At 52.2% G+C, this 25,553-nt stretch overlaps 1 protein-coding gene across 2 annotated transcripts in view; it reads right to left on the bottom strand.

Moving 5' to 3' along the window:
* The window catches only part of TBCD (tubulin folding cofactor D), a 164,850-nt gene that overhangs the window by 44,698 nt on the left and 94,599 nt on the right, over positions 1-25,553 (bottom strand). For both annotated transcript variants that reach the window (XM_030296703.1, XM_030296704.1), the window contains exons 14-17: positions 25,002-25,158; positions 12,894-12,951; positions 5,767-5,796; positions 3,392-3,477 (exon numbers count right to left, since the gene is read on the bottom strand). In XM_030296703.1, the coding sequence (XP_030152563.1) occupies positions 3,392-3,477; positions 5,767-5,796; positions 12,894-12,951; positions 25,002-25,158 (331 nt within the window). The remainder of the gene's footprint in view (positions 1-3,391; positions 3,478-5,766; positions 5,797-12,893; positions 12,952-25,001; positions 25,159-25,553) is intronic.

Below are 25,553 nucleotides of genomic sequence, written 5' to 3'. Positions count from 1 at the left end.
CAGGAGGAGAAGCACGGCAGAGCTGTGTGGGTGGCGTGCCGTCCACTGAGCTGGGAAGCAGAGAAGGAGGTGGTTTGCTCTGAGGGCTCCTTAGTGTGAAGAACTTGTATGACAGGAATGTGCAAATTACTGGAAAGCAAAATGCGACAAAATGCATCTCAGGAAGGATGCACAGAACCACAGATGTCAGAAATCTGCTAGGGAAACTTCCAGCAGCCAAACACACACAACAGAAAGCGCTAGCAACCGCTGGTTGTGTCCCGACAGAAACAGCCCTGTGTTCACACATCAACATCAAAGGGGCTCGAGTGGCCACCAGCCAGTGAGTAGGGGACAAGGGACAGCAGAACTCCGTACATGGTGAAGCCAGATGCAAAAGTGAACACACCACATGATCCATTTGCACCGATTCCAGAAAAGGCAGGCTGGGTGGGCACAGGAGGCAACTCAGAGCTGCCACAACCGGGGCACCAGCAACTTCCTAGAGTGATGGAGACACACACTGCGTTGACTGCAGAGGTGACCATCACCAGGCAAAACCCACATTTTACGGAGGTGAGTATTCCTATATGGAAATTGTATGTAACAAAATAGGTGTACAAAAATAAATGTGACTTTTTAAAAAAAAAAAAAAGGTTTATCTCAGGAATACACAGGATACTAAAAGAACAAGTCACAGGTAGGAAAACATTTGTAGATTATTTATCTGAAAAAGGACTTGTATCCAGGGTATACAAATAATTCTCAAATTCTCAGTAGGAAGGAAACCCGATAAATAGGCAAAAGATTTGTCAAATAAGCCCCTGAAAGACCCTCAAAGTCATCAGGAAAACACAGACTGATAAGCTGTTGGTCTGGCACGAAGACGGCTGCAATGAGGAAGCCGGGCCACACCGAGGGCGGCTGCGGGGTGGGGGGCATGTGAGAAGGGGCCACCACCTCAGAAAGCTGGCAGTTCCTTAGAAAGTTAGGGTCCAGCCATTCCACACCTAGGCATTCAACCCAAAGCAGCAAGAGCGCTCGTCCACAGACAGCCGGGCACACGGGCGTCCACTGCCGCTTCATCTGTAGCAGCCCCAAACCGGAGACCACCCCCCCCACGATGTCCCTCAGCGGGAGCAGACGTGGTATGTCCATGCGACGGAACACGGGTCGGCAACAAAGGAATGACTGAGCGCCAGTACCCGAGTGAAGGAGCAGCACAAACTCCATCCCCATCACTTAAGAAAATGCAAACTAACCCAGTGACGAGCAGACCTACGTGGGGAAGGAGCCCAGGGAAACTCTGGGTGTGGCGACAGAGTCAGAGTGTACGTGCGAGGCGTGCAGTGTCCTTGTGCCCTCGACACTTTAACAAAGCTGCCAAAGTAAAAATAAAGGGGGGGGGGGGTGCTTGCTGCTGTGCCCCATCTGACAATCTTCACTGCCACCTTCAACTTGCTTCCATTCCTCACCTCCAGGAGAATCAACTTCTGAGGGGTCCTGACTGACCCCATCCTGTGAGTGACCTGTCACACTGCGCTCCAGGACTCAAGACAATGAGAACCCTCCCTGTGGCTCGAAGCCCCCCACTACGCCCACGCTGGGCCCTACTGACCCCTCACCATCCCTACCGGGCTGTCCCCCCCGACACCAGGCCCTCTGCCACACACCCCACACCCCTCCCCGACACCACCCAGGCCGACAGCAGGACGCTGTCCTCACTGACTGCTTCTCATCCAAGCACACGTTTGAGTATCAGACGCACCATTAAAGAACACGCCCTGATCAGGATTAAGTTTTGCCAAACATCTCTATGACATGCAGACAACTATAATTAAAACATGTAAGTCTTAGACCAGCTTAGAAACCTTAACAACAAGAAAAATGTGCCAATGCTAAAAACTGATTATTTTATCCAGGAAGCTCAGGGAAAAGCGGTAAATTCTCTACCTAAAATATGTATTCAAATATTAACAAGGAAAACGGAACAAAAGCAGGAAAGAATTGATAGGGTGCCAAAGACCATCAAATGTTGAGAAAAGATGAAAACGATGCTAAAAAATACAGTGTGTTTGCTCAAAGATTTATTTTTTTCAAATGTTTATTTTTGAGAGAGAGAGAGAGAGAGAGAGAGAGAGAGGGAGGGAGGGAGGGAGGGGGAGGGAGGGAGAATCCGAAGCAGGCCCCAGGCTCCAAGCTGTCAGCACAGAGCCCAACACGGGGCTCAAACTCCCAAACCACAAGATCATGAGCTGAGCCCAAGTCAGATGCTCAACGGACTGCGCCACCAGGCGCCCCTAGTCAAAGACTCTCTTTGAGAAAGAGGCCAAATGCTACATTTTTAAAAGAAAATCTGTGCATGCAGGTCATGGAGAAATGGAACTTCTGCATGGTCTGCACAGCAAGGGTGCTCAAGAGCCCACCCTTGGGGTGCAGAGTGGTCAACTCGTGTTCAAGGCAACAAACCACTGACAAGCCAGGCCCTTCCCGCGCAGGCACTGCATTGAGGAACCAAGACAAGTGAGGTGCCTCACAGCACAGAAACCACAGGTGCAAGTCTGCGTGGGGATGTTAAATATTCACTCCTTGACCTGATCTCTCAAACACCTTTCTACTCACATCTCATAAACAACCCAGATATACCTTTACCTTGGGAAACACATTTTGCTAGAAAGAAAAAACAGAAACAAACAAGAAACAAGCCTGATTTATTCTCTTTGAATTGGGTCCAAGCCAAAATCTAGTATAAGTGAGTTTATTTCCCCCAGCTATATTCACAGGGGTGAACGCTTTTTGGGTGTCTGGACTATATAATCCCACCCTCCCCCAATCTCCCCCTCCCCAAGTGAATTAGATTAGGGATGGGCAGAGTCAGGCTAAACCAATCAGGACAAGTCTTGGGAATCTGGATTTGAGACTAAGCAACAGGTCTCAGGAGAAACAGTCCCTTCTAACCCAAGATTTCATCCTGAGAAACTCGGTGTGTCTGTGGCAGCCGGCAGAAAACGTGTTCCACGAAGGCAACACAGAGGCAGCACACGCACACAATGGGGCAGCTAGGAGGAAAGAATGGCCAGGGACAGGGCTCGCTCCAACTGTCATCCTTGAAACTGTTAGCACCCCTTTAAAAAGCAAACAAAACCTCTCACAAGCAGATCCCGCACCCCTCCCAGGCCACCCAGACCCACCACTGTCCCTTTGGATTAGTTTGCACTTTCTAGAGTTTTACATAAATAGAATCCCACCCCAGGCACCCGGTCCGATCAACAGGGAAACAAAAGTTTTGGGAGCACTTCCAACCCATACACAAATTACATCACTCTTAGCGAAACTTCCAGGATGGGGAAGGAAAATTGTGACGTCTAAATCAAAGGGAGTATTATGTTTGTGATGAACATTAATAACTTACCTTATAACCAGGAAGCAGTTAGCTCTGTTGCCAACAGCAAAGTAGTCGGCTGCAGTCAAAATATCGATCCCGTGAGGGAAAGTGCCCTACAGAGTCAGGCGGGAGAAGGGGACAGAAATGACGTGAGTGAGGAGGTGCTCTTCCAGGAGGCCAACCGTCATATTCACACACACTCATGCTTAGGTAGAGAGGGTACCCCGGGGACAGACGGCAGAAAGCTCACCGTCTCGGGGTAGGCGCTGTGCTAATGCTTTGTGAACCACTTAAAAATATTTAATTTTTTCTCAAACAACTCAAACATTTTCAACTTTAAAATGTTTAAGGCCTTCTCTGAACCGCACACCACAAAAATCATCAGGTTTCAACAGTCCAGGCACACCTCATTTAATGCGCTTTACGGCTACCACGTTTTTTACAAATGGAAGGTTTGTGGCCACCCTGCGCCGAAGGTCTGCCAGCACCGTCTGCTCACTTCGGGTCTGTGCGTTACACTCTGGCAGTTCTCACAAACACATCACTAAAAACCTCATCCCAGTTCGGGGAATTTCCATGTCGGCAAGGCCACATCCTCTTTCTCCAACGTTCCCACCAAACAGCAGGACACTGCTGCGTGCAGAGCTGGGGCGCCCTGGGCCCACACCAGACTCTGCTTCTTTTGAAGTCTTGGCTCCCCCACCCCTGTGCTATGGGCACGCTGCTTTCTCAGGGGACGTGGGGAGGGAGAGGGAACCCCCTCCCTGGAGTACCGGCTCCTGGCTGATCCCCTAAACTTATACCATGATTAAGGCCTTTCCTCTCCCTGACGGTCCACCCAACCTGAGTGTCCCCACAAAAAAAGACATGGCAACGGCCATGCTCCAGACCACCCTGTGTCTGGGCCGGGGCTCTGCCCACGGCAGGCTGGAAGCCAGGCGCAGGGAGAAGACACTCTCTCCTGGGTGCTGACATTGGGGTGCCCAGAGCCCCCCCAGTTCAGCTTCCAGCAGGCTCCTTGACTACAGCGGTCCTCCCACCCACCCCTGACACTTCGCCAGGCAGAGAGCCTTCTGGAGCTCTCCCTACCTGCTGCCCCAACACACCAAAGCGCACCCCTCAGCCGGCCAGCTCTCCCTAGGGAACCGCTTCCTTCTAAGTTTCCGGGGCCCCAGGTGGATGTGCATTAAGTGACGCCCTAGCACACTGGTCTCAGCCGCCTTCAAGCCGGGGAGGAAAGGGAGAGGCCCTGAGGTGGCAGAGGTGCTCAAGAGTGAAGCACAAACCAGCTGCGAAAGTGAGACCGCGCTGCCTCCCTGGGCGGATTCCAGGGAGAACTTCCCACCTAGAACCAAACGTCACCTCCCCTGTGGAAGCAGAAGGGTCAGCCCCCACCCTGGCCCCTGGCGGCCCCAGAGAACACGGACTAAACCAGATACCGTGGACCCAGGGTGCAGAACCCAGGCCCCCCCAGTTCTGCAACAAGGATCCTCATGGACATGGGGGCACCTGTGAGGGCGCTTTCCTCTCAGACACCTGACAGTGAGCCTCGGAAGGCTTGTGTTTTCCCTGAGGCTTCCCTCCCCGAGGAAGGACTGCCTTTCCAGCTCCTGAGCGAGCCTTCTGCATGGGGCTCCCCTCAGGCCCTGCAGGCTGACTCCCGCCCCCCCAAGTCCCAGATGCCTGTCTCTGTCCCCCCAACACCATCCACTGATGCCCTCACCTACAATACATTCCTCCTTCAGCCCAGACCCCCTCCTGGGGCTTTGACCAGAGTTCAGTTCAGTGTCTCCTGCAACAGGACCCACCTCCTGCCCATTCTCCCCCAGGCCGGCCACACGTCCCAGGGTGGCCATTGGCACACGCAGCGTGAATGACTCAATGATAAGGCCACACCACCCATCCAAGGCTGACCTGTCACGAGAGGTTCGGGACCAGGGGGCACAATGGTGCTGGTTTACACAGAGAGAGGCCACAGGGTCAATGGCTTCCAGAAGCTGGCTCCTACCACACGCGGGATGGGCAGTGATCACATGTCTGTCCCTGAGAAGCCTGGTTCCTCCACCCAGATGCCTCTCACATTCACAGGCAACTGCTGAAATCAGGTGGCAGTGCATAGGCACTGATCTCTGATCACTGATGTCTGTGTATGTGTGAAATTACTTACACATTCGAGGTTCCCATAAGACACACTACTATTTAAAACTTGTGTCAACTCTGCTCTGGATAACCTCATGAGCGGGTCTGTGGCCAGACATCACAGAGTTAAATATTAGCTTATTTAGGTAAATTCTTTACCCACATCCAACAACACAAGAAGCTACCAGGTTTGCAGCTCCAATGTTTCTACTGCTAAATCTACAGGCAGTTTTAGGAATTAAGACCTCACAAAGTAACCATACCTGTCTTCCCACATTCTCCTGGAAAGCGGCCTAAGGAAAAGAAGAACAAACAGAGCAGGTGAGTTAGTTTGCGTTTATCAGGAGAGAAGCTCAAAACAAACGCCGTACAGCACAAATGACCCATGGCTTTATTTTTTTTCAGTAGAAGTCCTCATTGTTGGCGGATCAGAGCCTCAAGGGTACTTGTCATTCTGTCTCTAAGTCCCAGTGCTTTTTTAAACCATCATTCAGGAATTCAAGCTTATAAAATCAGACACATCCTGAAAAACGTCTTTTAGGCATGAATGCCAGCTTCTCACTGATGCCTACTTCAAGGCCCTAGATAGGGGTGTGAGGACAGAGTCAAATCAGTCGGTTAAATCAAAGCCCAACACACAATCCTCCTCCTGGGAACTCTGTGACAGAAGCTGGCAATGGTGAACAGAAATGGCTCACCTCCCCCCTCCGCACCCCACCCAACCACCCCTGCTACAGATGAGCCCAGCCTCGAACGCGGGCCCAGAGGTCAAAATACTTAAACAGGATGAAGTGTCTTTACGTGCTTTCTTTAAAATGCCTGTTCACGTCCCTGGTGGCTCCCCCTCCCGTACCTCCACCTGCTCTGCAGAGGTGTGGCAGCCAGGCCGTCTGAGTAGTGACAACAGCAAGGCCTGTGCCTCCCTGTCCACCACCCAGCGGGTACCCCCGACTGTGCTCTCCCCAGAGTTCCCCACCAGAGCAGGATTCAAGTGGGTAGCAGCCGTCAGCATGTGACAGGTCGGAGGACAGAAGTTAGGGTGGCCCTGGGAGGGCACACATGCAGGTGTGCAGAAAGGAACTCGAGAGCCTGCAGCACAGAGACCCAAGTCTGCCCCAAACCAGCACCTCTGGCAGGTCTCCCAGAAATCCAGAACCGGTCATCTCCAGGCCCTCCTGCAGCTTTTACACTGCGAGGAGGGAGACTCGATGTTTGCTATGTACTATTTTGAAACTTTTGCAGTAAATTAAAGAAAATATTTGAGGGGCGCCTGGGTGAGCATCCGACTGCGGCTCAGGTCATGGTCTCACAGTTTGTGAGTTCTAGCCTTGTAATAGGCTCTGTGCTATCAGTGCAGAATCTGCTTCAGATCCTCTGTCCCCCTCTCTCTGTCCCTCCCCTACTCGTGTGGGCATTCATTCATTCCCTCTCTCTCAAAAATACATAAACATTAAAAAAAAATTTTGAAAAAAGAAAATAAGAAATAAAAATGAAATCAACCAAAAAAAAAAAAACCAAAAAAACAATGGAAGTAAGATATAACATCAATTTACGTAACATGCAGAATTTAGGAACACATTTACCATTCTGATGACTTCATCAAAAAGGTAAAAAATCATATAAGATTTGTGTGGAAAAGCACAGCCCTGGAACAGGTAAAGCAGTCTTGAACAAGAGTGGTGAGGAACCTGAGGGTTGAGTGAGCACGTGGACCCAGACAGACACACAGAAGGGTGCAACAGAACAGAAAAACAGAGAACACCTTTAGGACCGGGGCCAGGCCATGAATTCTGAGACTGGACACCAAAAACACATTCCATACAGAAAAAAAGTGACAAATTAATCGCATCAAACTTTAAAACTCCTGGTCTATGCCCTGCGTGGTCAGGAGGACAGAAGCCACCACCTGGAGGAGGGCCCACGAGCCACAAGCCAACGAGGGCAGCCCTCGCATCTGGAGCTTAACAAAGTCCACACAACAAGACACACACCAGCCAATGAGGAAACAATCTGAAAGATGCCCAGATGGTTTCACCACAGAAGAGACAAAGGGGCAAAAACAACGGGGGCAGGGGGCACATAAAACCACAGTGCGGCATCACCACACACGCCATGGGACCAGCCATCGGACGGCAACCCCGAAGGCCGGCAGAAGGTGGAAGAACTGGATCCCCGACAGATCGCCAGCGGGAAAGTGAGACGGCCCGTCCCCTGGGGGACACAGGGCTAAACATGCAACGACCATCAACCTGCCGTGGTGCTCCTGGTGTTTATCCAGGAGAAAGAGAAGTCACGTTCACACAAAAACCTGAACACTGCTCATAGCAAACAATGTAAAACCAGATGCAACCCAGAGTCCTACAACATGCAAATGATTCGCACAGCTGTGGCTCTGCTGGCGCCAGGGCCGACCAGCAAGGAGCGGGAGGGGGCTGTCGGCCCAGCCGGAGCCCAGAGGGACCTGCAGGGGTCACACTCTGGATGACTCCATCCACGCGACATGGAAGCAAAAAGTTGGAGAGTCACAACATAGGGACTTAAGAGGCCAAACACCAGATACAGTGTTGAACTCAAGACTGCAGAACTTTTAGCTACATGTGGACTTTCAGGACAGTCAGTGTAACTATGGATGAAGCAAGGCTCCCAGGCCCCCCCGCCTCCTCACCTGAACCTCCTAGGGGCAAACACCGGGCCGTCTGTCTGCACTGCTCCCTCCTTCCTGGCAGAGGGACAAGTTCTCTCAAAACACTGACGTGTTTGGGGGCTGTTGAGCACCTTCCAACGTGCAAAGCAACTAACACTGAACAGAACCGCTATGTGACTGTAAGTGTTTCACGGATTCACAAATGTGTTTGCCCTAATTAACCAGGCTGGTCTCCATTCTGCCACCCTACCCAGATCCTCACGGGCCCGGCGTGAAGGCTGAAAACAACAGGCATCGAGGCCCCATGGCGCCTGGCACAATGGCCCTTCTACCATCACCATCACTGACCAGGAGGCATGTCGTTGGAGCACAGGTGGGAAGCGATGGTACATGAACCACAGGGGGAGAGAGAAAGGGTCCAAAGAGACACAGCACTCAAACCTTCCATGCGCCCATGCCCTGTGGTCCCCGGGTGGGCAGGGTGAACTTGTCCTCAGGCCAGCGCACAGGCCCAGGCCCCCGTAACCTCGGTAAACATTGCCCACGAGCAGGAGGGACCCAGCACAGAAAGCATGAAGCGTGAGCACAGACAGGCCAGAAAGGGGAAGCCACGCCTTCACCTGAGGAAGCAGCTCTGCAGTGGGAGAACTCTTACTCCCAGTTACCAAGTATCAACCCTGTTGCAAAAGCTTCACACAAATGCGTCTTTTACCCCTACCACTCTAACTTTGCATCTGCTAGGTAGGCAGATGTACACAGGTGCTGTCCAATGCAAAGAATGTCCTGCTCACTTTAAAGGATTGTAATTCAGGGACGCCTGGTGGCTCAGTCAGTCGGGCGTCTGACTTCAGCCCAGGTCATGATCTCACAGTTCATGGGTTCGAGCCCCGCGACGGGCTCTGTGCTGACAGCTCAGAGCCTGGATGGAGCCTGCTTTGAATTCAGTGTCTCCCTCTCTCTCTGCCCCTTCCCTACTCATGCTCTGTCTCTCTCTGTCTCTCAAAAATAAATAAACATTAAAGGATTTTAATTCTAACTTGAAAAACCAAAAAAAAAAAAAAAAAAAAAAAAAAGATTTCTGGTTTGTTTCACCTCTTCCTCAGGTTTATAAAGATATCAGTGCTATGATTTTACTACTGCTCCCCATTAAAATGTTTGACTTCACAGTAAACAGAAAATGTAAAGGCTACTTTCATTTAACGAACAGTCATCACTGTGTCTAAAAGAGTGTCAGGATGACTGCCTGTGGGTGAACATCAGGGCAGAATGTGAAGGCTTCTCAGGGGATCACAGGCTTCCCGATGCTCAGACAGAAGAAACAGAACTGCGTGAACACAGAAGAGACCAGCTTTGCTGGCGAACTTTCTCTTGGAACAAAGTTTTGAGGGCTGGAAGCCAATTGCCTCTTCTACCAGGCCTATTTCGGGGTATGCAGGCAGGCACTGTCAGGGGTCATGGGAGACCCACCAGCCAAGCTCCCACATGCGAAGGAGGCCCATGCTCTGCCTGCATCACCCAACCAAAGGGAGCGGTGCCACGGGCCATGCTCACCTATTCGTGAGACACAGGTCTGTGGAGCACCCACCACGCGTTGCCAGCAGGTGGGCATGTGCGAGCCAGGGCCGGGCACCAACCGTCCTCCTGGTGACACGAGACAGAGAGCACAGGGACAGTGGCATGACAAGTGCCATGACAAGTGGCAGACGGGCTGTCCCCAATGCTATGTCGCTGTACCTGACAGATGGACAGACAAGTTCCTTCACTAGGAAAAACAGACATGCTAAACAAACTGAATTAATGACTTAAAATACTTGCAAAGAAACCGAAGACCAAACAGGCTCAGATGGGTTCACTGGTGATTTCTACCAAACACTGAGAGTAGAAGCAAACAGAGCGACATCAATCTTTTCCAATTTCTTCTACAAAACACAAGAGGAAGAAACGCTCCCTACTCCTTTCATGGGGCCAGATTATCTTAATTCCAAAGCCAGACAAAAATACCCAACAACTGGGAACTACAGACCAATACCCCTTACTAATACCGACTCAAAAATCTCAACAGTTCGCTGATTCAGCAAATAAAAAAGGATTATACCAAGAGAAGTAGAAATACAAGGTTGGTTTAATACCTGCAAATCAATTCAGAGGGCCCATCACATTAAGAGAACTAAGGACAGAAACCACACAACCATCTCACCATCCAACATCCTTTCATGATTTAAAAAAAAAACAAAACAAAACAAAACACAAAACCTCACAACAAACTAGCAGGACTTCCTCACCCTGTTGACGTGCATTCACAAGAGCCTGAGAGCAAACAGCGCACTCAACAGTGAGAGCTGGCGCGTCCCCAAGACTGAGAGTGAGGCGGTTGTCCCCTCTGGCCCCCACTGCTCAGCAGGGTAACCGCAGCCCCTCCTACCAGCCTCTTAGACAAAAGAAAGAAAGAAAAGGCATCAAAACCAGAAAGGAAACAGTAAGGTTTTCTCTTCCTCACAGAGGACGAGATCCTGTGTGCAGAGCCGTGGGGAGCATGTGCCCCCCAGACCCAACAAGTGAGCTCACACACAGAGTGAGGGGAAGGTCCAACCACATCCACGCCTTCCGCCCACAGAGCCAGCTGTGGGTGCAGGCCCCGGGGACCATCCCCACCTTGGAGCTGCCGGCCCTACAGGAACCCCGAGAAAAGACCCAGGAACTGGGTCCACATCCCAGGGGCAGCATGTGGTGTCAGGGACCCAGGAAAGCAGACCCTGGGGAATGGCAGAGCAGAAAGAGAGATGTGGCCGAGGACTGCCTGGCCTGGGCTTTCCTCTCGTGGGAAAAAAGCAGCAGGCCCCGCCCCTCTCAGGAACCGTGCACGTGGGCACCTCACCCGAGTGGCCATGCCACGCCACCGCCCACCCCCGTCCTCTCCCACGTAAGCCCAGTACTTCCCCGGGTCCCAGCCACTCTAGCCTGCATGATGCCAGCTTGAGTGTGATACACTAACAATCCCAAAACGTGTCCCCAGAGCACATGGGAGCGAGCCCAGCAGGTGCTGATCTCCCAAACCCCAAGTTTACAGCAGTGCCTCGCCTGCTGAAGGTGGCCTGAGCGCACCTGTGTGTTCTGCCATCGAACAAACCTGCCTGCTAACCTGTGTCTTCTGTCACTAGTCAGAGGCTCCTCCACAGTATCTTTTTCCATCAATGTGTAATAACCTTGCTGAAGTGAGTGTTCAAATCACAAACGTGCATTTCGACAAGCGGCCACACGGTGACGATCTCTCAGTTTCTTCTAGCAGACGCTGCATCCTCCTCGTTCTCATAAGCCTGTGTGGCCTCCATCTGGACCAGGCCACAGGGCACAGATGCTCCATCCACCCTCTCTCTACCACCCACCCCCCAAAAGCACGCATTCACTCCACTCAGGACACCTGAAGTCAGCTTCAGCCTCCGCGTCTGGAGGCAGAGCGCTCCCAAGCAAGGCCCTCCCAACTCGCCTACCTGTCCCACTGGCACATGCCCATTTCTGAGCCGGGAGGACCTATCTTCCCATGATGCAACGGGGGCCCCAGGGTAAGGTGGGCAGCTCTCTCCTCTCCCCAGCATGGGGCCCTCAATCCAACCCCTCAGCCCAACCATCCACAAAACACATTCGTGTCCCCACAGCGGAGAACCCCCATTTCTGACAACACCCAGGGCTCACAGAAAACCCTCCCAAGTCCCAGCACCTCGCAGCTCGGCCACTCCTCCTGCAAGTCTCCCTCTAACCCCAACCACACGGAGACCAACCCTCGGCCAGCACCAGGGCCCTCCTGGCTTCACCCCCACCCAGCCATCTGCACCCACATCTTTCTCAAAACACTGCCTTTATGTCCATTCTTCGCCTCTAAAAGCTTGGGCAGCTGCTGGTCTGTAACTGAAGCTAAGGCTCTCATCTCCAGAAAGTCTGTCGCCTCAGCTACCAGGTACTCTTGGCCCTGCTTCTGGTCCCTCAGCACCTCCACCAGCCCATGTCTGAGCCTGACCTAAGTGACTTGCCACCAGTTAGATACTCCTGTATAAAGCCAGGACACAGCCACTGACACTGCCAGCGAGAGTTCCCGGGACCAGGCCTGGCAGTCATCACCTCTACTAGCATCGATGGAAACCCCCAAAGCAGAGCTCAAGGCCACAGCCTGGCTGTCGGGGGGAGCACGAGATGTCTGTGCAGCGGCTCCTGGTCAGTGCCCTTCAGAAGCAACCGTGTAGCCTGCCCAAAGTTCCTGCACACAAAACCCACCCAAAGGTGAGGTGGCTCTGGGGGGCCCGGGCCCAGCATCCAAACCCATGAAGCCCTGCTGGGGCCGCCAGGCACGGCCAGCGAGGCCCCAGGCCCAGCGTGACCATGCGAAGCTGAGCTGACCCCCGCTTGAAGGAGCTCCTGGTGAGGCTCAAAGCCACCTGCTCTGCCATCAAACCCAGGTCACAGCCACAGAGCCCACCTTCTCCTCCTTCTCCAGAGCACAGGCCGTCCTGAGCCGTGTCCGGTCGTCAGGCACCATCCCATCCACCCAACGAGGGTCGACGTGGCTGGGAGTGGCCATTTAATCCCGGCCCCCCTTCCCAGGATAAAGGCCTCCCGAAACCGGGAGGAAATGCCAACTGCTCTCCACCGCCTGGCTTCCCGGACACCACGCTCAGGCAGCGTCCAGGAGCACTCGGCCTGCATAGCAGAGCCCGCCCACGCCACTGGGACAAGGAACGAGACGAGACCACTCACAGAGGCTGCTCTCCTGCAGTTGATGTTTCGGTCAAACACCGTGGCAATCACCAGAGCGCTGTGAAAAAGAGTGAAGAGGACTAATTAGAAGGAAGTCTGCGAATCCTAAAATTCATATGGAACCACAAAAGGCCCCGAATAGCCAAAGGAATTTTGAAGAAGAAGACCAAAGCAGGAGGCATCACAATCCCAGACTTTAGCCTCTACTACAAAGCTGTCATCATCAAGACAGCATGGTATTGGCACAAAAACAGACACACAGACCAATGGAATAGAATAGAAACCCCAGAACTAGACCCACAAACATATGGCCAACTCATCTTTGACAAAGCAGGAAAGAACATCCAATGGAAAAAAGACAGCCTCTTTAACAAATGGTGCTGGGAGAACTGGACAGCAACATGCAGAAGGTTGAAACTAGACCACTTTCTCACACCATTTACAAAAATAAACTCAAAATGGATAAAGGACCTAAATGTGAGACAGGAAACCATCAGAACCTTAGAGGAGAAAGCAGGAAAAGACCTCTCTGACCTCAGCCGTAGCAATCTCTTACTCGACACATCCCCAAAGGCAAGGGAATTAAAAGCAAAAGTGAATTACTGGGACCTTATGAAGATAAAAAGCTTCTGCACAGCAAAGGAAACAACCAACAAAACTAAAAGGCAACCAACGGAATGGGAAAAGATATTTGCAAATGACATATCGGACAAAGGGCTAGTATCTAAAATCTATAAAGAGCTCACCAAACTCCACACCCGAAAAACAAATAACCCAGTGAAGAAATGGGCAGAAAACATGAATAGACACTTCTCTAAAGAAGACATCCAGATGGCCAACAGGCACATGAAAAGATGTTCAGCGTCGCTCCTTATCAGGGAAATACAAATCAAAACCACACTCAGGTATCACCTCACGCCAGTCAGAGTGGCCAAAATGAACAAATCAGGAGACTATAGATGCTGGAGAGGATGTGGAGAAACGGGAACCCTCTTGCACTGTTGGTGGGAATGCAAATTGGTGCAGCCGCTCTGGAAAGCAGTGTGGAGGTTCCTCAGAAAATTAAAAATAGACCTACCCTATGACCCAGCAATAGCACTGCTAGGAATCTACCCAAGGGATACAGGAGTACTGATGCATAGGGGCACTTGTACCCCAATGTTCATAGCAGCACTCTCAACAATAGCCAAATTATGGAAAGAGCCTAAATGTCCATCAACTGATGAATGGATAAAGAAATTGTGGTTTATATACACAATGGAATACTACGTGGCAATGAGAAAAAATGAAATATGGCCTTTTGTAGCAACGTGGATGGAACTGGAGAGTGTGATGCTAAGTGAAATAAGCCATACAGAGAAAGACAGATACCATATGGTTTCACTCTTATGTGGATCCTGAGAAACTTAACAGGAACCCATGGGGGAGGGGAAGGAAAAAAAAAAAAAAAAAAAGGACGTTAGAGTGGGAGAGAGCCAAAGCATAAGAGACTGTTAAAAACTGAGAACAAACTGAGGGTTGATGGGGGGTGGGAGGGAGGGGCGGGTGGGTGATGGGTATTGAAGAGGGCACCTTTTGGGATGAGCACTGGGTGTTGTATGGAAACCAATTTGTCAATAAACTTCATATAAAAAAAAAAAAAAAAAAAAAAAAAAAAAAAAGAAGGAAGTCTGCGAGAGGACACAGACCCTGTGGCAGGACTCAGGAGCCTCTTTCATTTGCTCAGTGTGTGCCACGTGCAGCGAGTTCCCAGCACCACAGGTGACTGACCCCGGGTCCCTGAGAGCCACATGAGGGGCACACATCCGAGTGCCAGCAAACTCCCACGGAGAGGAGCTGCCATGCACAGGGGCCCAGGGGCGGAATGCGCTCGGCCCGCTCCGGGGGTACCCAGAGGATGAGAACCAGGAGCGCCTGGAGCACCCGGCCAGAGCTCCCCACGATGGACGGCGAGCACGTGCCATGGGGACGTGCACGGGCAGCCAGGGGAGCCTAGGGGCCCTGCCCCTCGTCAGAAACGTGACCTAGTGCCAAGAACAGCTATTGGGAGCACTCAGCATCCTCCAGATGGCCCTGCCACCCCCAACCACACTTGGACAGACTCCATTTAAACCCCTCTTCCTCAGGCCACCACACTCAACTGTTACTGATGAGGCAGAAAGCACCTGTCTGACTTTGTGTGGCTTTAGTAACAGAAAACAAAGGATCTGGGGCAGGACTGGAAACAGTGCCGTTTCTAAGGGTGACTCGAGAATTCCCATCTCACGTCAGTCTGGAGAAAACGCCTTTAAAAAGGGGCATTTCGGACACACGGAGGCCTCCTCAATGCCACACCACCTGTCTGCCCCAACCCCGCTCCTACTGCTGTACCTCAATCCTCCTCCTTCATCGGCACATCCGCATCGTCCAGCAAGCCCAGCCTGAACAGCCACCCCCTGAATCCAGCCAGCCCCTCCAGCTACACCACGTCTGTCAATACTGCATGACAGCAGATTAACGCCCCCTTGCACAGATGTCCAGGCACTGGCCCCGGCACCTGTAAGCATGTGACGCTGGCCGGCAGGGGGCATTTACGGCTGCAGGTGCAGTCACAGCAGCTAGTGAGGGAGGCCACGCTGACAGACCCATGCAGTCTCAAAGCCCTTGGGGATGGAAGCAGGAGGCAGAGAGCCCGAGAAGGACGTGGCCCAAAGCTACCAACAGTGAAGGGAGAGGAAGGGCCACGAGCCAAGGAACACGGCAGCCTCTGGAAGCCGGGAGAGGAATGGATTCTCCCCCAGAACCCCCAGAGGGAACCCGCCCCAAGACACCTTGCTTCCAAGCCCAATGAGACCCGAGTCAGACTAGTTGCCTCCACACCCAAACTATGAAATCCTCCCGCATAGTAAGAATGAATGAGGCATCAACTCATGAAGCTACGTCATTTTGCTAAGCAGAAAGTCCACATGGCGTATGTGTCTAGACAGAACACGTTCTAGAAATGGCAATATTAAAAGGCCCAAAGCCCAGTCTGGTGGTGGCCAGGGGTCGGATGGCTGAGTGCGAAGGGCAGAGTGGGGGACCTGGGAAAAACAGAACTACTGTTTGGGACTATAGTTGTGGTACCCAACTCTAAATCTGTCAAAAGCCACCAAATGTAAAAGAAACCATCAGGAAGTGGGGGACCCCAATAGCCAAGGGAATGCGCCTGCATCATACAGGCCAGCTGTATGACCCTTGACAGGGCAGGTGAGGAGACGTGCTTCTCACAGGCTGTGGGAGACTCTGGAGCCACCACACGCAGACGAGAAAACACACGGCCGAGGAGAGCCAGGAGGAGGAAGCGAAAGGGCACAGGAGAAAGCTAGGACGGCAGGGTGATGGCCTGGCTTTGCAGGGTCCACAGGGACAGACGGAGGGGACTCCGGGCGGAGGCACACTTGGTTGGTGCTCATGTATCAGGGAGTGTGAGCAGAGTCCAGGTCTTGGATCTAAACACAACCCCCGGGACACAGCTGATTCCAGGGCTGGGGCAAGGGAACAAAAGTTTGTCCAGACTGTAATGCTAGAAAGCAAGAAAAGTACTCCAAAAAATAAGAAAAGTCTGAGTCCTACTGAAAGGACACAGCAGCCAACATGGAACCACTTCCAACGGCCAAAGGTGGAGCCATGTGAGTGGCCCCTTCGACAAGTGTCAACCATAGGCCTGAGGGTAAATGACATGGTGGGTAAAAAGGGGACAGGGGATGTCTTTCTTTACGAGAGTCACTGTGCACCTGCCACAGGCAAGACCCACAGACGGGCGCAGACACTGGTGGCCAGAGCGGGGAGAAACGGGGTAGGACGCGATCTCCAGGAGCCCCGACAACATGCATCACACATGAAGGAAGACGATCCCAGTAGCTTGACAGACCGCACCTCAACCAGGAGACCAACCAGCATCTCGCACACTGAGTCTGGGGTGGGCCCAGCCATGACGCCAGCACCACGCACTGGCTGCAGATGAGAAACGGCATGACACTCATTTTCCTGTGTGGGCGCAAGCGGGGTTAACATGGGGGGAGGTGGTGCAGGGCCTATGGGAGCCGTTCCTACTCTTCTGGGAACTCTCCTCTAAGTCTCAAGTTGGTTTAAAATTAAAATTCTGAAAAGCAATTAAGCATCTGAAGATTTCAGTGTCTGAGGTCCTTTCACAGGTGAAGCTGAAAGTCACTTCAGCAAAATCCTATCACCAGAGCTCACTCCCTCTCTCCTCTAAACTCTCTTCACCACAAACTATCGCCAAAATGAGTTTTAAATAATAACTGGGCTTACAACTAAGGAGAAGTCACCTGATTTAGTAGGAACATTAATTAATTAATTCTACGTCAACATAATGGGTTTTGTTAATAAAATCGTAGAAATCGTTAAACCGATTGAGACATGTTAGTGTGATCTTTCAATAACTAAAAATTACATTAACCACGGTTCTCAACAAAAACACGTGTGGTATATTATCCCACAAATATTCTGAGAATTAGTGGAAATTTTAGTACTACATTTACATTTAATAAGAGCTGCTGCTTCATAATCCGTAAGATGGCACGCCTTCGAGGAAGAGAATCACCAAGAACTTCTGCTTTCCTCCAACATCTGACACAAGAAAAAGGCAGACTTATAACTTCCTGACTCTGGGTCCAGTCAATACTGCCAAAAGTTCATACTTCAATATTAATATTTTACACTGAATTCTTAAACGTCCTACAATCTATTTGTCCTACATTATAACTTTTAAATGATCACCGAGGAGAGAGGAGCGAGTGCAGAGAGGCAGCCGCCATAGGCCAGCCATGACCCGGGGACTGCTAAGTGACCATGTATTTACACAGCACCGGGCCCTGCCTGCCCGTCCGTGGACGCGCTGGCCCCACTCGGGGCGGGCTGAGCCCACTTCCAACCAAGCTCTTCTTGACGCGACCAAGGCCACTAAGAGCTGACAGGCTTCACTGCAGGCCTGCCTTCAGGCTCGTTCTGCGACGGAGGCACAGTATTCCGGATGACCGTGGAAGCAGCTTCCGGTTCATGTATGTTAGCCACCCTTCCTTCCAGCTCCCCTGCCAACTACAACGGCAGCCACTCGGCAGGGTGGGGTGCCACGCAGTTACCTGAGGGAGCCTTGTGGAACAAGATGTGTGCTCACACTCGTCCGTGCTTGGCTTCAGGTGACTCGCTGGGACCCCAGCAGCTCTAGCTGGGAGTCGAGCTACACAGGGCCCAGCGCACACCACTCAGCTCCTGCACTTACTTGCCACAGAGCTACGGCTCGTCAAGACCATGCACCTCGGGAGCCCCAGAAGGTTCTATGTCTATGTAACCCTGAGCAGAATGAACTAAGTGCAGCATGCAGTGTCACAGGAAGCGGGCCTCCCACACAGGGGCCACATTAGCTGTGGCTGGGGAACCTGACCAAGGGTCTTGGGCCGCCTCACCCTGAGACAGGTTAGCTCCTGTACTCACATGTTAGTGGCTGAAAATGTTCCCTGCTTTATTGACGTTCAACCAAACTTCACAAAACAGAGTAGGACAAATATAGCAATGCCCCTTAAAAACACAGCTTTTAGCGTTTAGCCCAACACCGTTTTACTTTTTAAACACAGACTCTGAGGTTAGTTCAAGAAATCAACTGTGCATGTACCTGTATATGGTTTTTAATACTGTTCTGACTGAATATTTTGGTTTTTTTATTTTATTATTTTTTTAATTTACATCCAAATTAGTTAGCATATAGTGCAACAATGATTTCAGGAGTAGATTCCTTAGTGCCCCTGACTCATTTATCCCATCCCCCCTCCCACAACCCCTCCCATAACCCTCAGTTTATTCTCCATATTTGTGAGTCTCTTCTGTTTTGTCCCCCTCCCTGTTTTTATATTCTTGTTGTTTCCCTTCCCTTATGTTCGTCTGTTTTGTCTCTTAAAGTCCTATGAGTGAAGTCATATGATTTTTGTCTTTCTCTAATTTCACTTAGCATAATACCCTCCAGTTCCAACCACACAGCTGCAAATGGCAAGATTTCATTCTTTTTGATTGCTGAGTAATACTCCATTGTATGTATATACATCTTCTTTATCCATTCATCCATCGATGGACATTTGGGCTCCTTCCATACTTTGGCTATTTTGATAGTGCTGCTATAAACACTGGGGTGCATGTGTCCCTTTGAAACAGCACACCTGTACCCAGTGGACAAATGCCTAGTAGTGCAATTGCTGGGTGTTCTTTTTTTTTAATGTTTACTTATTTATTTTTGAGAGAGACAGACCAAACATGAGTGGGGGAGGGGCAGAGACAGAGGGAGACAGACTCCCAAACAGGCTCCAGACTCTAAGCTGTCAGCACAGAACCGACGCAGGGCTCAAACTCCAGTGATTTCCTCGTGAACTGAGCCACCCAGAAGCCCCGAATATTTTTTGATCTGATTAAATCTTTTAAACTACTCTAATTTCACACTTTCAGAACAAAACTGACTTATCTAGAAATACCAGCATGTTTCAAACAAACACAGGTCCGGGAATATTAGCCAAATATAAATGTGGAAGCTCCCACAGGCCCGGGGTCCTTGTGCTCTCCTGAGGGCCCCTCTCCACAGCGGGCCAGAGCCCAGTGCGTGAGTCACCAGCTCTCGTTCCACACTCAGCAAGGGGACATGAAGCATGGCCCCAGGCTAGCCCCGCACACTGCCTGCCAGGCCTCAGTCGGGCTGGAACGCATCTCTGGTGCCTTCCCGTTTGCTATCGCTGCAGAAGCCTGAGTGATACTTCACCAGGATTTCCCAACACGGAGAAATGGTCTATGTTAAACAGAAAGGGACTTTCTTTCTTGTCCGCGCCAGGGGGAAGCTGCACGCCTCCACCTGCCCCAAGCTCCAGGCACCTGGTTTTCAGGAGGAACAGCAAAGGGCAGATCTCACCCCAAACTCAATTTCTGTTAGCCTGTACAATATTTTAGAGCAAAACAGAAGTAAAGGAACTTTTCAGGTAGCTACCAGGCTAATAACTCATTATCCATCCACACTGTCTAAAAAGCGCAAATCACATCACTTTCTGAGTAAAACACAGGACCTGCCCATGGCCGAACCTTCCTTCTCTAAGTCGTGAGAACCAAAGCTCACACCAGTTAATACTATGGTAAAACACAAGAAACTTTTAAAGCAATTTCGTGTCCCAGCAGAGCCAGAGCCAGGCAGAGTGTTTACCGGGTGGACAGGTAAGGGCACCCTGGTCACGAACCGCCATTTAACTTTTCTTGAAAAACAAAAGGTTTATCTTCCCTCTGGAAGTCTGCCATTAAGAAACGCTGAGTGAGAACAAGACGTAGCTTTGAGCAATGCTTGCCATTTCCTGATTTTTCAGGACAATCTTGCCCTCAAGGAAGAGATCTGGGACTCTCGATCCCCAGGCACTGCCCACGCTGCACGCTGCTGGCCGGGCTTGCTCCGCAGGCTGAGTGGGCTGCGCTGGTGAGGGAGGGCCCTACGGCGCTGATGTCAACAGGGGCTTGGCTTTCAAAAGAGTTTCAGGTGAGGAAATCACTGGAAGGTGACAACCAACGCACATGCTGGCAACAGCCGGCTCCTTTTTTCTTCTTCTTGCAAATTAGCTTCTGATTACTGGTGTGGAGCACGCACAACCACTTGGGACGATTTTAACTTTGTGTTTCATTGTTCCTAAATTATGTGTGGCTTTTCAGGAAGGCCTACTTACTTTTCCACAAAATAATTATTATATATAATGCTTACGATTTACAGGTTTTTAGGGGCACCCGGGTGGCTCAGTCGGTTGAGCATCTAACTCTTGATTTAGGCTCAGGTCAATGTCCCAGGGTCATAGGATTGAGCCCCAAGTCAGGCTCTACACTCACACTGTGGAGCCTGCTTGGGATTCTCTCTCCCTCTCTCTCTGTCCCTCCATCGCTTGTGCTTGCTCGCTCTCTCCCAAAATACAGGAAGGAGGGAGGGAAGAAGATGAATTTTTAAAACAGACCGACACGATTTCAAAATGTGATTGAATCTACCTAAAAACCTCCTTTCTCTGACATTTCTAAGACAAAGAAGGTCCATGTATACTCACCAGGAGGGAGAGAACCATGTTCCTGCAGGAAGGTGAGCAGCTAACCCCGGAGCTGAGCCCCACCTCTCGTGGCCAACTGAGGAGGTGAGGCCACAGAGTGACACCCCCCTGGGCACCTGCACCGAGCCCAGGCCTGCCTCCTTGCTGTTACTCCCACCCCGGTTCCTTTCATCAGATATTTCTATTTCATTTCCAGAATTTCGTTCTGATCTCAACTACCTACTTTTGCAGGATCCACTGGAGAGTTTGTGAAAGTACAATTAAAGATATCATGGTTTTATCATGAGCCAGGATTAATGGGTTTAAAGGCTGACAATTAAAATGTGGTCACTTATTACAAACCAACGGAGGCAGATCTCGAAGGCCACACCCCAACCGATACTCCTGGGGCAGGGAGGCGCGCGCAGGCAGCGTCCGCCAGGCTCCCCGGCACCATGACTCACCTCCCACCCGCCCTCCCGCCCCCGGATGCCCACAGTCCAGATGGACGGGAAGAGCTGGGGCACAGGCTCCCTCAGAACCTGCTAAACTGGCCCGAGAGCCTGCCGGGCGTGGCTCCAAAGGGCACTGGCTGATCCAATCCTGGGATGGGCACAGGGAGAGGGGACAAGATGGGCCTTTTTCACAGAAACTCCTGGGTAAGTTAGGTGAAATTAGGAAGGCAATGAACCAGGAGTCTCCAGACGCCCCTGCCGGCTACTGGTCTCTGTGCTGTGATCCCAGCAATCACTCGGGCATGCCCAGGAGTCTGGAAAGCCAATCTCCCTGAGATCGAAGGACCCACTGGAACCCAGGGGGTCTCCGTGGAAGGACGCTGGCGTCCCCCATAGTCAATGCTCTCTGCTCCCTCATGCTCAGCGAGTTGCTCAAAATGAGTCCTGGCTCAGAAAGGTCAGTGTTCTGAACGCCCACCTCCACACCCTCCCTGTGCGTTCCAGAAACACGGTAGGGCCCTGAAAGACTCCCTGAGACCCCCAAGGAGTGGGCTCAGCCCCACCCTCTCTGCCATAAGCAGTCTGCAAAGGCATGCTCACTCCGAGGGCAGTCCAACCCAGGCGGACTAACCCGGTGGTCGCCGGTCCCTTGGAAGACCTCTTGCCAAGGGCCACACACCAAGAAGTGAGTCAAGAAGTCAGGATCCTCTCAAAGTACAGAGCCAGCTCCCTGGGCCCCAAGTCTGTCTTTGCTTCTCTGGATAATGGTGGTGACCCTGCAGTAAGATGTGCTGGTGCCCCTCGGCCTCCAAAAACTCAGCCCCACGTTGTGCAGGAAGCACGCTCCAGAGAAGGGAGCTTACCGGTTATTGTGCAGGCTGGTCCAAAGGTCCAAGGGCCTATGACCTGCTTATGCCTGGGACCCACACACTCAAGCCAACCCCCGACTTCCACACCCATGTCACGCTAAGGCCAGGCTTAACATTTACCAACAAGTCTCTCCATTCATTGATGCTTCACTTTGATAGTCACCACTGAGATCGGGGTGTGACAGTAAGCTCTGAAAATGCAGAAAGCCCAGAGCCTCCCTCCCTAAAACCCTCCCTCCTGAAAGCCCAGAGCTCTGGGGAGGAACCCTGGGCCCGCACACATCAGTGGGGACATTAGGGTTGCGACCCTGAGGTGCCGAAAGAAGCTGTCCTCAAAGTACAGAACAGTGTGAATGATGGCCGCTCTCCCTTCTGTGCGGCTCTGCACACGCAGGGCTCCTGCTGTCCAGGTGAGCAAAGTCTCACTCCGATCCCATTTCCTCTGGCGACCTTTCATCCTTGGGCCCCACTTCTCCTATCAGGCTGGACCAAAGAGGGTCCCTGGAGAAAGGAGGGGCACAGATTCCTGTGAAGCTTGAGGCTCTCAGACAAATGTCAAACTGAAAAGCAAGTGTGTTGGGGTCATTTGCACTGTGAAATGGGAACGACCGTGTGAAGAGCCGGATTCCCCTGAAGCGCCGCGTGTCGCGTCTGCTGCACAGCAGGCTGTCCGGGCTTCTCAGCACAGAGGCAGGCCGTGCCCTCATGCAGAGCTGGGCCTGCCCCAGCACCTGTCTGCTGGGAGACTCTGGCTGAGTGTCCTGAGCACTGTCCCTTGCTCATCCTCGATGGAACGGGAAGAACCATAGCCCCTACCCACACCTCACGGCATCGTCCTGTGACTGACGTCAACAGTAAGCACGTTTTCTGCCTTCGTTCTCTAGTTACAGAAGCAACTTCCAAAGAGTTGAGAGGCAGGACAAGAAAGCAGGCAGGGACTTCCCTCAAGCCGGTTTACAGCACAGTGGAGGGCAAGTGCAGAGGCAGCGAGGGGGGGAAAGGGCCGCAGGTAGGGCCCAGGATCTGGCAGTCTCCCTGGGGCAGCCTGGCCCTCGTTGCTCCCGAGGGTAACCAGCAGCCACAGCCATGGACGAGTGAGGGACGTGGCACACGCTGCCTTCTTCTGCCCCCTGGGCCAGCTCCTCTGCAGGACAGCATCCCGCCAGACCACTGCCCTCTGGCTCCGCCCCACACCTCCCCAAGTGGACACGGCTAGGGAGAGCCAGGCCTCTTTATGACTTCCTCGGAAACACTTTATCTCCTTGAGCCAGGATCACAATCCTCAGGTTCCTCTGGAGGCTTTGCTTTGATGTGAGAGTCAAGATTGAGTGATAGAGGCCTCAGCCATGCGTCTCCGGTGGTAAACAGGCCTGAGGCCCCTCTCTCAGCCCTCAAATCCTGGGGACATGGGACACGAGTAAGATGGGAGGGACACTCCAGTCCCCAAACCCTCTGCTCCCACACAGAGGAGCCACAGGAGCCGAGGCCCTGGCTGCCCTCTGAGCATGCTGCGTGCCGAGTGGACTGACAGCTCCCACGGGTGCCCAGGGACACCTGAGGAGGAGGACCTGGCCTCCAGGACCCCGAAGGGTCTCGCGCACAGACCTTGGGGGTAGCACGCCCCCCACCCCCACCTCCCCAGGTCGAGGCAGCTGCCACGACCTGTGACCTGAGCACCATCCTGAAATCTGTTTGCTAGTAAAAGCTGTCAGGTAAGGATCTTGTGCATGCCTAACACTGAGGCCGCCACCGAGCTCAGAGGCCCTCCCCTGGCCACTTAAGCCACAAGAAGTAGAGACCAGACATTCTTCAAATGAAAGGACCTGATTTCAGTCCAAAACACAGAGTAACAAATCCGAGTACAAAAATTAAATTAAAAACTCACTCTACTGGGAACAACACTTGTTTTGCACTTTTCCCAAGCAACAAAATATCAGAGCCTAAAAGTGGGGCATGACGTCACAGGTGTCCAGATGGCCTGGTTGGGGGGCGGAGGGGGTGGGGGTGGGGGCAGGGTGGGGGCAGGGTGGGCTCGGCTGGGCTCTCACGGCCAAGTCAGAGGGCCAATAGCCCGGAGGTGCCACAGTCCAGGGAGCGTTCTGGTGGGGCCACGAGCCTGCTGGCCTCCATTCTTTCACTAGGAAACCAGAGAAATCTATTTTTCTACCTCACAAACCTGTCCTGAAGAGTGTCGATTTTCGTTTCAAAGGTACTGAGGATGCTGGTAAGTGTTGCCTCAGGTGAATTTCAAGCGCAAGTCCGTAAGAACTAGCAACTTAAGGCGGTACAAAACACAGCCTCCTCCACAAAAGCAGCTTCCTTCTCCAGCTCTCCTGAGCATTTCCAGGAACTCTGGCCAAGGTGACAATTTCTCACAGCACAGACACTCAGACAAACCGCCTGACCGACTCACGTGCTCCCCACCTGCACTTCTTTCACACCGATCCCCTTCATCTAAGGATCTGCTAGCCAGAGGCCAAAGCCTCTAGAACATTCCTCCTAAACACTTCCGGCTTGAACTGTTTACCCACAAAAAAGGAATTCCACTCTAGCTGTTTCTTTTCTACAGACCACCCTTAAAGTCATATTATCTGCTCATTAATACCTATTTCTTGTGGGAAAGGGGCCACGTCAGCTGCTTCCCATGCACACTGCTGTCGGGAGGACGTGATCCCGGGGACAACCTCAGGGCGCATCCGACCCCGCTGCGGACTTTACCTGGAGATGGCGGCCACGAAGGGCTGCAGCTCCCGGGGCTCATAGGCACGTGCGAAGGCCCAGCACACGTAGCAGGCGGCGTCCCTGACGTTGGTACCTACACTGCAGGAGCCCCGCTTCTCCTCATAGGTCAGCGCCTTCAGGATCACGGGAACAACTGGGCACAGGAAACAAAGACTGTGAGCACGGGGCCAGGGGGCGGCACGCGCAGCTTTTCGGCAGCAGCACGCCTGCCGGCTCCCCAGCCCAACCTAAAGCCACCTGGTCAGAAAGCACGTGTTTAGAAGGGAAATAGAAGTCGGTGGACACGTTTTTTAAAAAGCTGCCCCCAAATGACAGGAAGAGAGGAAAGTGGGTACCGGAAGGCATGGAGATGCCTGGGGTCTGCTGGCCACAGGGACCACGGACAGGAGACCGCCTCACCTTCGGGCCAGAAGGTAGCGCCCGACATCCCACCCTGGGGAGGAGAACCTGGGGCGCAGGGAGCCTTAAGTCGCTCAGTTTCAGAATCAAGAACCAGGATGACAAAGGAAACCAAGCCCAGGGTTACTT

The sequence above is a fragment of the Lynx canadensis genome, chromosome E1 (genome assembly GCF_007474595.2).
Source record: "Lynx canadensis isolate LIC74 chromosome E1, mLynCan4.pri.v2, whole genome shotgun sequence".
NCBI lineage: Eukaryota > Metazoa > Chordata > Mammalia > Carnivora > Felidae > Lynx > Lynx canadensis.
This window is presented reverse-complemented; position numbering and strand designations above follow the sequence as displayed.